General features: G+C 38.2%; 1 protein-coding gene across 1 annotated transcript; it reads right to left on the bottom strand.

Annotated features, from left to right (window-relative positions):
* Nucleotides 1–1,338: 1,338 nt before the first annotated feature.
* slc17a8 (solute carrier family 17 member 8) lies at nt 1,339–14,968 on the bottom strand. Its single transcript, XM_079685052.1, has 12 exons — nt 14,436–14,968; nt 12,175–12,430; nt 11,331–11,449; nt 9,544–9,658; nt 9,184–9,271; nt 8,447–8,533; nt 5,335–5,477; nt 4,617–4,766; nt 4,365–4,497; nt 3,677–3,787; nt 3,139–3,266; nt 1,339–2,668 (listed from the first exon to the last, which is right to left on the bottom strand). The coding sequence occupies exons 1-12, from the start codon at nt 14,534–14,536 to the stop codon at nt 2,339–2,341; spliced, it is 1,761 nt and encodes a 586-aa protein (XP_079541178.1). The 5' UTR covers nt 14,537–14,968; the 3' UTR covers nt 1,339–2,338.
* Between the last annotated feature and the right edge of the window lie 1,818 nt (nt 14,969–16,786).

Here is a 16,786-nt window from a genome sequence, read left to right as displayed (position 1 = left end):
GGAAACAGAGCAGTCTTTGGAATATTTTAAAATGTCTAATATGAGTGCACTAACATAAACAGGCACTATTAAGGACAGGACAGCCAAATGTATCAAGTAGCAACAGAAGATAATGAAAAGCTGTATCGTATAAAGGACACACTGTGTATGGATAAAGCTTTTTGAAAATAATGTACAATGTATAGAAAATTGTAGAAAAAGGTAGAAAATTAATATATATGGTTACTTAGAAAGTGCAGACCTCTGCCAAAGACAATCTGTTTTATAATTGTGTGTGTGATAGAGATTATGCAACGTGTTTAGTGTTTGTTGATAGTTATGTACCTGCCTGAACTACAGATAAAAAGGAGCAATTAGCTCAAATCTGGCAAAAAAATCTTCTCTTCTCTTTTCTAACATGAATGTATTTTAATGCATGGTCCTTGTTAAAATAAATACATACATTTAATTAAATTAAAGCCAAATTCCCTATCTTGGTTTTTTAACGAAAGATGTATCTATTAGTCTCATGATTCAGAACCTCTCTGAAATGTAATGGGTTCTTCCTCAGCCCCTGCTAGACCCTTCAACCAAGGTTAATGAAAGCAGGGCTCATATGTTTTCCATAATTCTGCTGACAAACAGAAAACCAATAGTAACATTACCCCCTTGGCTGAGATAAAAATGAGCTTGAGAGATGGAAACACATCTTAAAAAGCTGAATAATAGAGGGAGAAGGCACTTCTTGCCCTCAGCTTTTAAATGGCTTCTTTCTTTCTTCTATTCTTTTAAACAAGAATGTCTAGATCAGTCCAACAAATGACCCAGACCCAAATATCTCAACAGATATTAGATGGATTGCGATGACATTCACGGTCCCCAGAGGGTGGAGCTTTCTGACTTTTGTGATCCTCTGGCTTTGCCTCTGATTTTGTGATCTCTAATTTGTCATCTTTCAGCGCCATCACTTTAAAGTTTTTTCCCAGTCTCCTAAGATGTGTCTGTTTATTGCTGATTATTGTTAGCATGCTAACATGTTCATCTAAGATGGTGAACCTGGCAAACATAATACTTGCTAAACATCAACACGTAAGAAGTGTCATTGTGATCATATTGCCATGCTAGCGTTAGCATTTAACCCGCATTAAATACAAACCCTGGAGCTGCAGCCGTAGATTATCAATGTTGATTTTGATTACCCACAGTTTGCAATTTGATGATTCATTTCTTTGAAAACACAACGTAATGTAAATGTTCAATAACCACATAAAAGGTACTGTGAATAACCTTCATAAGATTGCATGTCTCTAAACAATCTTAATACAGAATAAAAATGTAGTTTATTACATCTCCAGGGAGTTCAAGTAAAGTGCAAATCAAATCAATGCTCTTTCAAACAATAAGATAATAATTTACTGTACAAAAACAATTTTCTTTTCTATAACAGTAAAGACAAATAGTAAGAGTAACTTCCCCATACTCTAATGGGTTAAACATGACACTACATTCTTTTTTAGAAACAAACTGGGTCGTCATGTATCAAATATTGAGAAATTGCAATAAAGACAACCACCAGGAGAATAAATAGTTACACTAAATGCGTCATGGAGTAGCGTCAGCACTTAACTTGCGCTCCTTTATGTCCTATTCTGAGCTCATAGCACTTTAAATCATGAAGCTGACATTATGCTGGAAGAAGTGTGATACAAAGAGATGTCGAACTAGGACCTGCGCAGACTAGGAGAGCGAACTAAGCAATGACAAAGTGCAATCATTCAGCAACAGCAAATACTTACAAGCAAAAAAACATTACATTCCAGAAGCGCAGCTCTTTTTACGGTGCATAGCTGACACAAAACATTTCAAAAACCGTCAGGTGGCTCAAAGTAAGTCACATAAAGTTCAGTCTAGTTTGCATTCACCGATGGAGTACGATCAACACAGGCTGCAGGAATGTCAGGTTTCAAGGTTGATATGCAAGTCAGATGTTCTTTTATAACAGCACTAGTTAGTCTGAGGTTACTTCTATTGTACTGAGCACACTAGTCTACAGTATATGCCGGTGGAGATTACTAGTATTGTTCCATTTTTTTTTATCTTGTCCCAATTTTATCTATTTAAAATTGATGCTTGATTTTAGATTTTTTCCTTTTTTATGTTGTGTTTTTATATGATTTTTAACAATACAGTACATCACAGTTAAACTGTAGAATATTGACCAAAAGAAAAATCATCTTGCGGTACAAATGGAGCTGCTGCTGTCACTTTGCCGATGTTTCTGACATTTCCACGGGTGTGAAATGAAACTTTCAGCCTTGACCAGACTCAAGTGTTTAGCCCCCCCCCCCCACAGGGCATCTCACTGATACCGATCCTGATAGTCGCCATTCCCACAATGTTCCTCCTCCTCTTGCATGGCCACACCTCTCGTCTTTTTCAAGCCCTGTTTTCCACCAGATGAATTGTCTGTGGTCCCATAACTCTTTTTTGGAGCAATTGCGTCTTCCATGTTGAGCTCGGATTCTTCAGCTAGCTCGTCCTCATCAATAATGCCACGTTTATCCTCGCTGATGTTCTCAGGGTTGGCCCATTCCTGCAGCTCTCCCGAAGCAAAGATAGCGTAGAAAATGACCCCTGTGTAATGCACCATGGACGCAATAATAAAGATGTGCTGCCACTCCAGACGAGTCTGTGGGGGGGGGGGGGGGGGTGAATAGAATCAATGACTTTCCTCTCTAAGACAGATCTTTTGATTATGTACCACCGAGGAAACACTGTTAATGCACTGCCCTACTTACGGTATGGCATTGGAAAAACTACAACTCCAAGGTGTGTAGTACATTTTAGAGGGCTATACATTATTAACAACAAACGCTGATAGATGTAAGAATAAAACTTTGGGTTTGTGTTTGATGAAAAAGCAAAGCTGATATTATTTTATACATCAGGGGAAAAATTCAGTGAAGGACTCTGTTTCTGAGTTTTATACTCTCATTAAAAATTAAATAGATTTCAAACATAATATGAGATGAAAGGATAAAGTATTAACCTTAATTTACAGTCAAGATAAGAGCAAAATATCTTAGATGAATTGCAACTAATTGATGTACTTCTGTTAACATATTTGCAAAACAGTTACTGTTTCAAATCAACTTGTACCTTGTTTTTAGTCAGTGCTCCAACGATAATAGGACACACCATGCCAGATAGTGTTCCCACCCCGTTAGAAATGCCCATCAGGATGCTGGCGTAGCGAGGAGCAATATCCAAGTGATTGACATTAAAACCTGAAAACAGCAAACACAAGAACATTTGATTAAGAAAAGAGTGAGCAAATGTCATCATAAATTCTCCAAAAGTCAATGTGGTTTGTAGATCCACATGCACATTTGATGTAGATTTTTTGGTTGCCTTGACAACAATCTATAAAATATTCAGGGGAAGTGCCTGCGTTAAGGCTAGGCAGGCTGTATGACACCCAAAGGCACTTCAAGTTTCTCGTAATCCGAAAGACAGAGAACGAAGAGGAAAAAGCAACAACATGAAAAATAGGCAACATCATGTTTATTTGAGGGTTTTAAACTGACCAAAAATGCAAAGGAAAGCCCTTATGTTTTCCCCTTAATATATAACAAAACTAAAAGTATGTCACTTGAGGTTGAAGACAAATGTTTCTTTGGTGCAGACGTGGTAGTACCTGAGATGGCGAATCCACTGAACCCTACAGCAAGAACTAGGAAGGAGATGGCGACTCCGCGTGTGTGAGAACACCCCACTACCAACAGAAGAGTAGCCTCCATACCAAATCCTGATACAGGACCAGAGAAATGTGTGTCATTAGATCATTTATATATATATATATATATATATATATAAAAAAGCATAAACACGTTTATATGGACTCCTTCAATCTGAGAGAGATTTTTCAAATAATTGTCCTGCACAATACCTTAATCATTCTAACAGGACTCCTTAACAATGTACAGAAAACGCTCAGCAAAAGACAAAACTAACACAAAAAGGCTTAATCTTCTAAAATCTGACTTGATAAAAACAGAAGCAGATTGCATTTACTTAAGATAAAAAAACATCTGCTCTGTTTTCTGAATTAACATGTTTTCAAGAAAAAAAAGACACATACACACTCTTCAGTAGCCTCAAACCCATAGGTTGGATATTACTTTACAGTCATATTACTATGCTTCTATGCAATCGAGCTCTCAAGTAAATACAATAAAAAATATTGGGATTTTGAGGTACCTTTGTTAATACAGAAACCATTAAGCTAATTACTTAAAGCAAATGCATTGTACACTTCCATAGATATTTTTCACATAAGGATAAAAAATGACAAATCTTATTGCTTTTAGTTTACCAAGACGTACCTCCGCAGTTCATGATTTTCCTCACATTTGTGGTAGACATGATATTGTTAGTGCGTAAATAGTCAGCCAGCTGTCCTCCGATAGGAACTACAATAGTCATCACCATGTGGGGCACAGCAGACAGGATCCCAACCTGTAGGGAGATCATACACACAGTAAGCTAATGTCTAAGTCATTCCCATGATTATTGACCTTTGTGTATGATCTTTGTCATTGTAAACTGAACAGCTATAGTGTAACTGCAACGCCAACCTTGCTGATGGGGAAGCCAAAGACTTCCTCAAAATATGCCGGCTGGCTGATGAGGAGCAGGTAGAAGGTCCAGCTACGGCAGAAGTTCGCCACGATGATGGCATAGACAGGCATGGAGGTAAAGAAACGACGCCACGGTGTCTTGAATTTCTGCGTTTAGGAGACAGAAGTCAGTGTTTGCCACAGAGGTTGGATAAAGTCATCGCTTTGCATGCCACATGTACAGCTCGCCTTAAATATTTCAGGTCTCGAGTCACCAAATCCTAAACAATACGTTTTAAGTCCTAATAAGTCCTTTCTATGGAACCGTGTTTTCCAACTGCAACGTTAGTTCTTCATGGTTATTTCCTGCAACCTGATTGGTTGCTGTCAGATTGGTTCAAACAAAGAGGATCTTGGGACATGTCGAGTTAGTGTTTGTGAATTTAATAAACAAGGGCAAATCATTTGGTTTGTGGCACATGTTTTGGGTAACGTATGGTGTAATTTTTGGGCTTGGAAGGCTTGGAAATATCTTTTAGTTTAGTCAAGAGTCATTGTTGTTAAAGTCAAGAAGATAATTAAAACATTTTTGGAAAAAGTTAAAAAAATTCCAATTTGTGACCAGAGACTGACTTGAGTCCAAGTCATGTTACTTGAGTCTACAAGTCTTTTATGTATACTGTGTGTGTTTGTGTTTGTGACCCCCTGAAACTGGCAGCATGTTACCCATACACACCTCAGTCTTACTCAGTTGGCGCATTGTTTCACCGATGGTGGTCTCGATGTACGTCCTCTCCTCATCTGTGATGGTTGGATGTTCAGCAGGACTTCCATATGCCAGAAGCAACCACATGATATACCATATCATCCCAAAAACACCTTGAATAAGAACATTATTACAAACATTTTGTATGCATACCTTGTACATATATAATTAGAGTTGTTATATTCTTAGTGAAGACTTTGTAATGGGCCGGACAGCATAATTAAAACAAGCCCAGCCCTTCTCTGGACCACAAGAATTTTCATTATTTAAATTAAAGGTATGATTCACAGAGCCCTGACAGGAAAATGCTAATTTACATCAATAAATCACGAGATGATATCACAGCAGAACCAGAGTAGGTTTTTATTAAAACACATTTGGCAAAGTACGCCAGTGTTAATCCTTTTAATCAAACTCTAAAGTGATTCAGATAACGCTTAGTGCAAAGCATACAAAGTACATCTGACACAGCAGCGTGGCAATATGAAGACCAATTTGTAAAGTCACCAAACAGACACCTAGTGTATATAAGGACTCAACACCAGACTATATCATTTGTGTTTGTGTGTGTAATCTATTTCTAAAGATAAAATCAAACAAAAGTGTTTTTAACCTATTCTAAAATATCTGCAAAACAAAAAGTGACCCTTGTACAGCTTTAAGAAAAAGGTTTCACGGAACTACTGTTTAATATTAGCTTTCTTGCTAAAGGTTAAGTAAGAAGACCAACTGATATGTATTGAAGCAACTGCAAGCGTCCAGTTAGCTTAGCTTCATTTAGCACAGCGACTGTAACTAGAGAATGCAATTCCTGAAGAAATTGCTAGTGGGAATGCTCTATGCTGAAAAGCTGACGCTGAATTGCTATGCTGAAATGTAATGTGTAAGAAGAAAGTGAATACATGAACACTGGGGGCTTGAATGTGTGATAAGAGAAGAAAATAAAGTAAAAAGGCTTGAAAAAGCAGCAGAATATTTGAACTGCAAACCTTTGAACTAACTTGATGGCGAATGATCTGTCGCCATGCCAACGGCATTTGATGACACCCCATAATACGGTTAGATGGCTGCATCGTTACCAAACCTGTGAAGTTTTGGGCCGTTTGGAGCATTTTCATTGAAGTTATGAGAAAACCTTGTTTCATGGCAAGCATTGTGTTGCCATGACAACGGTATTTGAAGAAATCTCAAAACTGTCCCGTAGATGTCTTCACGGCTAGACTGTTAGCACACATGTGAAGTTTTAGCACTTTTTGACAATTTTCATAGGAGTTATAGCAACATCGCGTTGTCAACGGCATATGATGACACCCCATGATTTACGTAGAGCTGTTGAGGGCTGGACCATTAACCATTGTCTGAAGTCTGGTGCTGTTTTGACCCTTTTCATAGGCGTTACGACAACATCATGTTTTTTGGCGAGGGATACGTTTCCATGGAAACAGCCTATGGTGAGATCTCAGATTTGGCGTAGAGATGTTGCGGTGATATACAAGCAAAGTTTGGGGACGATCAGACCGTGTCCATTGGAGTTACAGCGACATCGTGTTTCATGGCGAGGGATGCGTTTCCATGGAAACGGCATTTGATGACACCGCATAATTGATGTAGAGCTGTTGAGGGCAGGACCATTAACCATTATCGGAAGTCTGCTGCTGTTTTATGGCGAGGGATGCGTTGCCATAGTAACACCACATTACGTAACATCAGATTTGATGTAGAGCTGTGTTAACCATTATCTGAAGTCGGCTGCTCTGAGCATGTCAGTTGGAGTTATGACATCATCGTGTTCCATGACACAGGTGTTTATATTTTGAGCTAACGACGTGTCCAGAGATCAAAGGTTTCCATGGTGATTAATCAGTGAGAGGAGAGCGTTTGCATTGTTCTGAATGAGAGATAAACCTCTTACATATGAACGTTTTGTTGAAGAACCGTAACAGATATCAGTTAAATTTCAACGCGTGAAGCATCTCAAGAACTCAGAGTATCTGAAGTGTGCTTTTTGTGTACTTTCGGGTTCATAATGTGGACTTTTTTGCAGATTAACTAAAGGTGTGTGACTGCTGCCGTGAGGAAAGAGCAGCCTGAATTTACAATGGGCTTTAATGGAAAAATGTTGAAAGTTTTTGTCACTTCATGCCCCCAATTATTTTGCTTGATTCTTTTATTTTTCAATGCAAATTTCAAGCTGTCCTCCACTCTAGCGGTGACATCACGCACTTTAAAATCTGATGAAGGCCTCTTTACCAAGGTCTGAACAATGTTTAATATTTCTAAAAGCATGAATCATATTTAAAAGTTGTGTTACACGAATAATGTCAGAAAGATGTGTAACATTTTAAAGTTGGAATGAGGTTTCTGAGTGAAAGTATGAAGAAACAGTTAGCAGTTGAAGTCGCATGAAGATTTTTCAAGTCTGAAGAGTTTCTCCATTGACTTCCATGTTAAACATTTGATGAATTATGGGATGTATCTCTGGAATTATGAAAGTTATGAATGAGAAAAGTAATAGCAATTCCAGACCGACCTGAACGTTTTGATGTTGGAACGGAGTTTCTGCGATGTGGAATGTGGGAGAAGAAGAGGCGCAAAATACAACCGGCGGAATAATAAAGAATTTTGTGCGTAGCATAACAAGTAGTTGGAATGCTGTATCAGCATTCCCATAAAATTAGGAGAAAATAGCTAGACAGGTTCTTTCCAAGGGTAAATAAATTCTCTTACAAATAGGCTGACTAAATGCATTTTTATATCTAAAATATATACAAAAGTGTAAAAGCGTTAATTTACATTAGGTTATGGGATTTTGTTATGGACGGGTACAGTCACTTCCTGGAGTCTCTGCTGGTCGCCTGGCATATTATCCTGGCTAACTGTTTCCCTCTGTTTCCAGTGTTTATGCTAAGCTAAGCTAACTGGCGCTGGCTGCAGCTTTATTTAGGGTACAGGCGCGAAAAAGCTATTTACCTTCCCATCAAACACATGTTGTACTTTTCCAATATTTTTACGAGAGTTACTGAATGAAAGGTTTGGTGTGATTTAATTTTTGTTGTGATTTTTATTCAAACACAAGTCTTACCATAGACATAGAAGACTGAAGGCCAGCCGACGTACTGAACAAGCACTCCTGCTAAAGGCATGGCTATCACTGCTCCTGCGTAGGATCCTGTGGAAAAAACAGTGTCAGATGTATGATTATTCCAGCAGTAACATTGGATCTCAGTGCGGATGACAAATAACTAAAAGTAATAAGTAAATATATATCTTTGAAAAAAAAAATTCTTAGTTCATATTTCCATTTTAAAGTATTGTATAATATGACTTAATTTAATGTAACAGTGCAACCGACTTCAATATCACAGAAAACAATACTGTATAGTGGAAATGTGTCTGAATAAAAACAAAGTCATCAAAGAAACACATTAGTTTCATTGAATAAATGGTGAGTCGTTGGCACAGAGAGGCTGATTTGAATGGAGCATGAGAGTGCTTTTGGACAGTAAGCAATGTGATGCTTGCTTTAGGTGAATAAAGGGAGACGCTCTCTCTGAGCACGCAGGTGAGCCGTGTTCATTTACAGACAATGTCAAGAGGGTTTTGATGCGTGGGTTGTCATGGTACCAGTTTATTTGAATTCAGGAGATAAAGCCTTGGATTAAATCTGTAAAAACAAAATGACCTCTCTCATGTCCATTTACTGACTAGCCACACTGTGACTTAGGAGGTTGTGTAAACTGGTTTGCAGCTCTATGCTGTGATCAGTTTTGTAGTCTGCACTGAGTAATACGACCAGAGAAAACTGCAGGCATCGCTCACCACAGAATGAAGTTGTGGCCAGTCGACTGCGTTCAAGAGGTGGCGCCCATTTGGACCACATCCCATGGCATGCTGGGTAGGTGACACCCTAGCAGGGACATGGTATAGAAGATGTCAAAGGACAAAGACTTGGGAGTAAATTGATCTTACAACGTGGAAATACTTAAATAATGCTTCCACATTTTGGGAAACAGACGTATTTGCCTGAGATTGATGGATAACCGCTTTGACATGAGAGTGATATTGATCTATCATCTAACTCCAAACAAGAAGTCAAATAAGTGTATTTTCCCACAATATGGAAGTATTGCTTAAAATGCATCCTTCTCACTTTTTTACATCCAATGTGTTTTTTCTTACCTCCACTAAGCCTTGCAGGATGCGAACAAACATGACACAACCGTAGTGCACCCTCGCTGCTGACGGGATGAACATGTTGAGAATGGACGTCAGGAAAATGGCAGCCCCAAACACCCTGTAGAAATACTGGAGTGTCATCATAGTGTGTGTGTGTGTGTGTGTGTGTGTGTGTGTGTGTGTGTGTGTGTGTGTGTGTGTGTGTGTGTGTGTGTGTGTGTGTGTGTGTGTGTGTGTGTGTGTGTGTGTGTGTGTGTGTGTGTGTGTGTGTGTGTGTGTGTGTGTGTGTGTGTGTGTGTTGGCATTGCAACATCAATGTGAACCTAAAGCCCTTAGATTACATCCTTATTATTTAGTCCTTCTCTTGGAAGAAAAAGGTAAATTATTAGGGAAATACAGAGACTGCTAAATGATTACACTTTAAATGAATTCCAATTCATTTCCAATGTAATCGATGTCTTTTTGTCAGCTGAACTAATTCCCTATTTTTCCCTCTAAGAATCAAACGTCTTCCATGAATGTCCTAAGAAACTATCAGGGAATTATAACCTTGACTTATATTGTGATTCTTCTGATCTGTCTACATCATGTTTACAAACAACAAACAAACACCTGCTGCCCAGTGTCTTGAAGCTACTGTAGACGTCTAATATTGGCTGGCAGCATATCTCCAAACATCTGACGGTAGAAGCATCTCAGTCAGTCTTATACTGAGACAGATCTCACGCCTCTCCCTTTCATGCACCGAGATAAAGACATCCCATTCAACCTGCAAGTTTCTGCTTCATCACCACAGTGCCGCTTAGCTCCCATCTCTTCTCTCCTTCACCTCATCCCCCCTTCCTTCTCTTTTTCCAAAACAGTGTGTAAGTGACACTTGTAATATTCCAGTGGCTGGTGTTTCAGAAAGAAATCAGAGGCAGGATCTTTCATTATTAACTCTGTCAGTGGCGTGTCCTCTTTTCCTGTGAAGCTTTTATTACAGGACTGCTATCTGCTCCATCAGCACCGCTCACCACACCGTACAGCTTTAACCCTTTACCCACACAGGCTGAGGAGGCGCTCTGTCCTAAAACATTGATCTTTTCAGTCTTTCTTGGAGCGTTTCTTAACATAATGTGCTCAGGGCTGCTGCAAACATGGCCTTACTCTCAACTCGTGGAAATAAATCAACAAAATACATGATACATTTTTATTATAACCTTTTTATTCTTAATTTGTATGAAAAAGTCTGGTTGTGGATTTAAGATCTGCTGGGAGTATTCAAATTTCAAACTTTGAGGAAAAATAGTTTATAGACATTTTAAGTTTATTTCATTCAATAGTTTTTAAATTATAAAGTGTTATTGTATTTTATTCTTATTTAATAAATCACTTATTTGGCTGTGTTTATGTTGTATAAATGTTTTGAATCTATTGTTATTCTAATAATGTAGTTTTTATATTACTCATATTACATACTCTTACATATACATTTGGATCATTTAATTGTCTGTTATGCATTGGTTTCAAATTGTCAAACTGTTAAATTGCTGGGTTGTTTTTGTTTCTTCTGTTGTTATCACTGTCAGAACTTTGAACCCTACTTATCAGCATGAAAGGTGCTTTAATATTAAAGCTTTATGTAATGATTAATAATCAATTCATCCTTTGGTTAATGAAATATCAGAGAATGGTAAAAAGTGTCTCAAAAACATCATCAAATTACTTTTCCCATCAACAGTCTTAAATGTAATGTATAATGACATCAAACGAGGTTTAAGTGTTTTAGCGGAATCATTGATAGTCACCGGTTGGCAAACAGCTTGTTGGAGATGAAACCACCGGGGATCTGAGTGACGATGTAGCCCCAGAAGAAGGAGCCGTGGATCAGCCCCACTGTCTCTGGGTCCCAGTTAAACTGAGCTTTCTGGAGAGGGAGAAAGAAAACTGATAGAACAGCAAAAATATGGAAATACCCTCAATTGAACATTCAATTACTTTGGTATAATCTACGTGGTTGCATCTCAGTTGTGTGTGGAAGCTTATTTTAATTTTTTTAACTTCTTCTCCCGATCCAATGCCTTTGTTTCATGGAAGAATGGTATGAGATTTTTCCACACCGAGCATTTTATCTTAGGCATAATTATTGCCTAAAGTTTAAATTGGTATTTTATTTGTTTATATGCAAAAAAAGTACTTACATGGATTATAAGAGCAATTATACATTATAATGATAGTTTATGAGTTAATTGTGGCACACATTATAATATAGTCTTTATTTATGATAACAAAATTATTCATGATTCAGGAAATCATTTGTAAAACATCTGTAAGCACACATAAATGGCTTTTCAGATATTTGTAACACTATGATTTTTACAATGTGTTAAATGGTTTAAGGTGTAAATGTTATTTAACATGTACAATGGTATTTAATAGTTAAGTCTTTGTCAATGGTTTAGATTCTGTTTTGCCTATTTAATACAATTATTTGGTCGTTTTAAAAACGTCCAGTACAACACAAGATTACTAATACTCAATTTACAATGTTTTATTGATGCTTATTGTAAAGTTAGGCCACTTTCTTCAGATCAACAAGAATAAAATCCTATGGCCTCATATCTCAGGTCCTGTGTGATGTCATGCAGCTACCTGCATCACAGGAGTGCCGTTGATGTAGACGGTGTTGTTGTTCACCATCTCCACAATGGCCACACCGAGGTTGCAGCGGATGCCAAATGAGATGCAGAAGCCCAGGCCGCTGAGGATGGCGATGATGTAGCGCTTGGGCAAACCCCCACAGTAGCAGTCCAGCAGTGGGGCAGGACGCGGGGCTGAAGCCACCGGGCGCCCATCCTCTGTCAATTCAATGTGGTCCTCTTCTTCTACATTACTACCATCTATTTTCCTAAGAGGTCAAAAGTAGCAGGAAAATAAAGAGTATGTAACAGTAGGAACATGTGATCATAGTGGTCTTTCTTATCTCTTCAGCTCATAATAATAACAAGTTTAAAATGCATTATAAACATACTTATCATGTGAAATAATGTCATTGAACATTATAGTTATAAGCACAGATGAATATTCATACTGTTTTATAAGAATAACATTTTAATAATCTTTTCTTTAATATTTTATAAGGTCAAGTATACTTGATTATTTCATACTGTTGCTCAGGCACGTGCACGCATAGACCTCAAAGTGGGCTTGAGCCCCTGCCCCCCAAAATGTCTGTGCACGTCCCTGCTGTTGCTGGTCACTCATCACTGTATTTTTTAGAACATTTTGCTTCATACATAATCCCCCTGTTCTTTGTTCATTTACAGTGAATAGCTGAACATTTACCTTACATGTGATCAAAGCATAATATGGCTGCAACTCAAACAAACATATAGCATTTTTTGTGCAATTTTCACAATATAATATTTTAAAGTCCGATCACTTTTGTCAGTACCTTTGATCAAATGTGGCATCTCAGTAACATGAGTGTCTCGGCTCTCTTACAGAGTAAGGAGCGGGGAGGCATGACACAAGACTAAAAAGATCACGACATTGTTATCAGGTTGCCTTCAGCTGCATCACTCTCCACACCTGTTCCACTGCCCAGAGTCCATCTCTTTTTCCGTCCCCAGCTCATCTGCCTTCTGTAGTGCTTTACTGCATTCCTCTAAGAGCAGGGCTCAATTTAAGCTGAAACTGCGATCACGTTTCGATATCAACCCCTCAAATCTGCACTTTTTTAACTACTGGTGCGTCATATTTTCTGTAACAATACATGGCTATTAAAAAATGTACTGTAAATGTGATTATTTGAAAGAATAGTTAATATGGTGGGTAGGTGTATGAAGTGCATTAAGATGCAGAAGTCATCTTACATCTTACATATACACTGCAACCAGTCTCAAAAGTATAAGCAACAAACTGACATGTTAAAAAATAACAGAGATGGGTTAAAGTCTTAATTTTCAAAACCAGATAACACCTTTTCTATTGGTGCGTTAACCAGAGTTTGGCTTTATTTGTGCACACCTGTATGGATGTCAAGTTTTTATATATTTTGTTTATGTGACTTTTATTTTAAATATTATATGTGTGTTTGGTGAAGCAGGATAACCTAACCCAATAAACTAAACACATTTACAAAGTATTAACTGCATCCTGACGAGATTATTGATTATTTGAAATTAATCTGTTTTTGTTGGTTTTTAAAAACTGCCATTTGGAAATGTCATCATACTGTAGCAACAAGTTCTTAATCTCGATTCTGGAAAAGTGCAGGCTTATTGATAGTGAGCTGGATCATGACAACGCTGTTTTAGTGTGAACCCCATACCAAATCTCTTCTTTGGATACATATAGCTGAATATTGTTTAAATAATATTTTTTAAATCTGAAATAATAAATACACATGACTAAAAATATTCCCGTCCATGCTTTTTTTTAAGGCATAAGATAAGTACATGCAAAGTAACGATACACACACAAAATTAATTTGTCAGGAAATTGCCTACTTTGTCATTTATCTCTCAAAATGAGAACAATCTACCTTACAGAATGGGGGCTAACACATCCCCCTGTGAAATATTTATCAGATATAAGATATGTATTAATGTCTTAAAATAAAATCTGTGATTACATCACTGTCAATGGCTGACAAGTACAATAATCAAATATGCATTTATCGTCAGGATCTCAGAGAACATGCTGGGCTTAATGTGCTCTCTTCGAGGCTCTCCGCATCCCTCTGACAGCAAAGATTTCCCTCTTAGTTACAGAGTTATTATTACAAATATGAATCCCCTGTGAATACACACATGGATAATGAGTTAAATGCTTATTCCATGCAGTCCCAACACCCTGCACACACAGTCCTAATGCCTCCTTCCCACCGCTCTCCATACAATCCCTCTCACCTTTGCAGTTTTCCTAGAGAGTCCCCCACTGTGTTTTTCACTTCCTCCTTCCCAGGCTTAAGCACCTGTTCCTTCAAACCTGCTAGCCCACCAAAAGGCATTTTCTCAATGTCTTTGTTTCCTCTCCTCTTTTATCTGGAAACAGTGTCTTGATACCTCACTAACACACTCTGCTCTGACAAAGGGGAAAAATCCACTAGATGCTGTTCATCATCCTTGGTGAGTTTTTGGCACCGGGGGGTTGGCTCCACCTTCCCGTGGGGCAACGGGTCCCTCAGAGGGAAGACAGGGTTTTCCTCTCCACTTTTATCTGGAGTGAGGATTCAGTGGAGAAGTGAAGAGAAGGCTGAAGTATTCCTCAATGTCCAAAGTATCAAACAGCCAGAGTCTCAGGAACTTGTTTCATCTTCCTAAGATCCAGTTTAGAGAAAGACTGGTGTAGAACGAGGAGAGCAAATTAAAGTGTAGATCCAGGTTTCAGTCTCGAGAGCTTCCTTTTGTCTAGATCCTGTCTTCATCTCATAATGCATCCACTCGTGGTGAGGAGGGGCAGGTGGAGCTGGTTCTCTTAAAACCCAGCCCCCTCGCTTTACACATCTTCATCATCTCTGCAGCACCACCCCTTCTGCTGGTTAGGTTCATCTGATAGCAACCCAGACAGTTAAATATGCATGAGCTTGACAAGTTGCATTGAGGAGAAGCTGGACTGCTGTGGTGTAAAATGGGAGCAGGTGAAACCTAAGACAGAACCGTCAAGCTCCAGGTTTACACTGCCAATTTTTCCATGACTGATAATTACAATTTCTGTATTGCTGAGGGAGTGACAGAAGTCATAAATGTTGCAATCAAGCTGAATAGCAGCCACAATAGTAATCTGTTACCATCTGACACTGATGGGCAATTCCCTGAAATGACTGTTTTGCCAGCAGAGGGAAACTCAACGTTTATCAGAGTGAGGTACCTTCTGTCAAGATAGTCAAAAATGCAGTATTTCAAGGAGATTTTAAAATGTAAACAGCAGACAGGATGGTGTGGGCCTGAACCATGAGCGTCTGGTTCAGCTATGGCTGTTGGTGCTTTTACTCCAGCTGTTTATGCACTTCATGAATAAACTGTGAGCTCAATCCCTAGTGGAGACCCTCAATAAATAAAGTCCTTTGTATCACAAATATCACAGCTCCATTACAAGAAACATTAAGGGAGCTGCCTTTTATAGTAAGTATACTGTATGGCATAGAAATGAGATATTTAAGGAATTATTACATTAAATGCATTAAACATATTAATATAAATAAACCAATATAATTTCAAAATAACAAAACAATACAACCAGCAAGACTTACATGCTTCAATTATCCAATTTGTATTAAAGATAATGAAAAGCAATGGAGTGAAATACACAATTTGAATTGTTGACACAAATAAAGATATTATGTAAACAGATTACACATAATTGTATTAGGTTAGTTGAAAGCAATATTATCTTAGCATTGTTACTTAAATTAAACTGAGGACGTTTTGAAATAACATATTGCTTTTGAGTAAGTAAAGTCTACCATCTAGTGGTCGGAGTGGGAAGGGACATGTGATCAACCCCAGCAGCCACTTGTATGCTCCATGGGATAGGTGCTTAATCATCAGTCCTCAATGTTGGAGTGATGAGGCCAGAGCCTAGATCTTTACCATTTTTTGAACGTATTATCGGCAATCTTGAAACTTCAATTAATCTTAATTTAAAACCTGTGAAACCCCATTCCGCGCTGGCGGGGGGGGGGGGGGGAATCGCAACATCTGCAAGAAACAGCTCTGAGGGCTTCTTAACATTTAAAAAACTATTAATGTGTCATACCTACTTAACAGGAAGAAACTCAGCTATCAGACAGTATTAACCATTTTTTGCAAAACAAAACATAAGGGTAATAACAAACGCTCTGAATTAGCCCTGAGCGAAAAAATGCTAACAAACTTAGCACAGAACTCATGTTAAAATACCCCTATTACTTATCGTATCTGCACACACAAGATATCAATTAGCAAGCTGAGATTGCACAGATTCGACAGGTATTAGTATCATTACTGACCGATCCGAACTCGCGACACGAGAAGCTAACAAAGACATCACACCACGTAGCATTAGGTAGCCAACGCGGCAATATGTCTTACCTTTGTTGTTTTCTGATCAAAAGTTGTCTTCAATGGCATTAAAACGATAAAAATGCTGCTGACGGTTAATCCATAGGTTAATCCAATGTGTCTGTGTCACTTTGAAATTATTTCTGATAATCCATCAGCAAAAAACCTAGTTTTCAGATTTCAGAGTGTAAAATAGGTTTCGCTTTGGGCAAACTGCG

This window comes from Notothenia rossii (genome assembly GCF_949606895.1).
Source record: "Notothenia rossii genome assembly, chromosome: 5".
NCBI lineage: Eukaryota > Metazoa > Chordata > Actinopteri > Perciformes > Nototheniidae > Notothenia > Notothenia rossii.
Note: the sequence above shows the minus strand (reverse complement) of the source record. Positions and strands in the feature narration are given on the sequence as shown.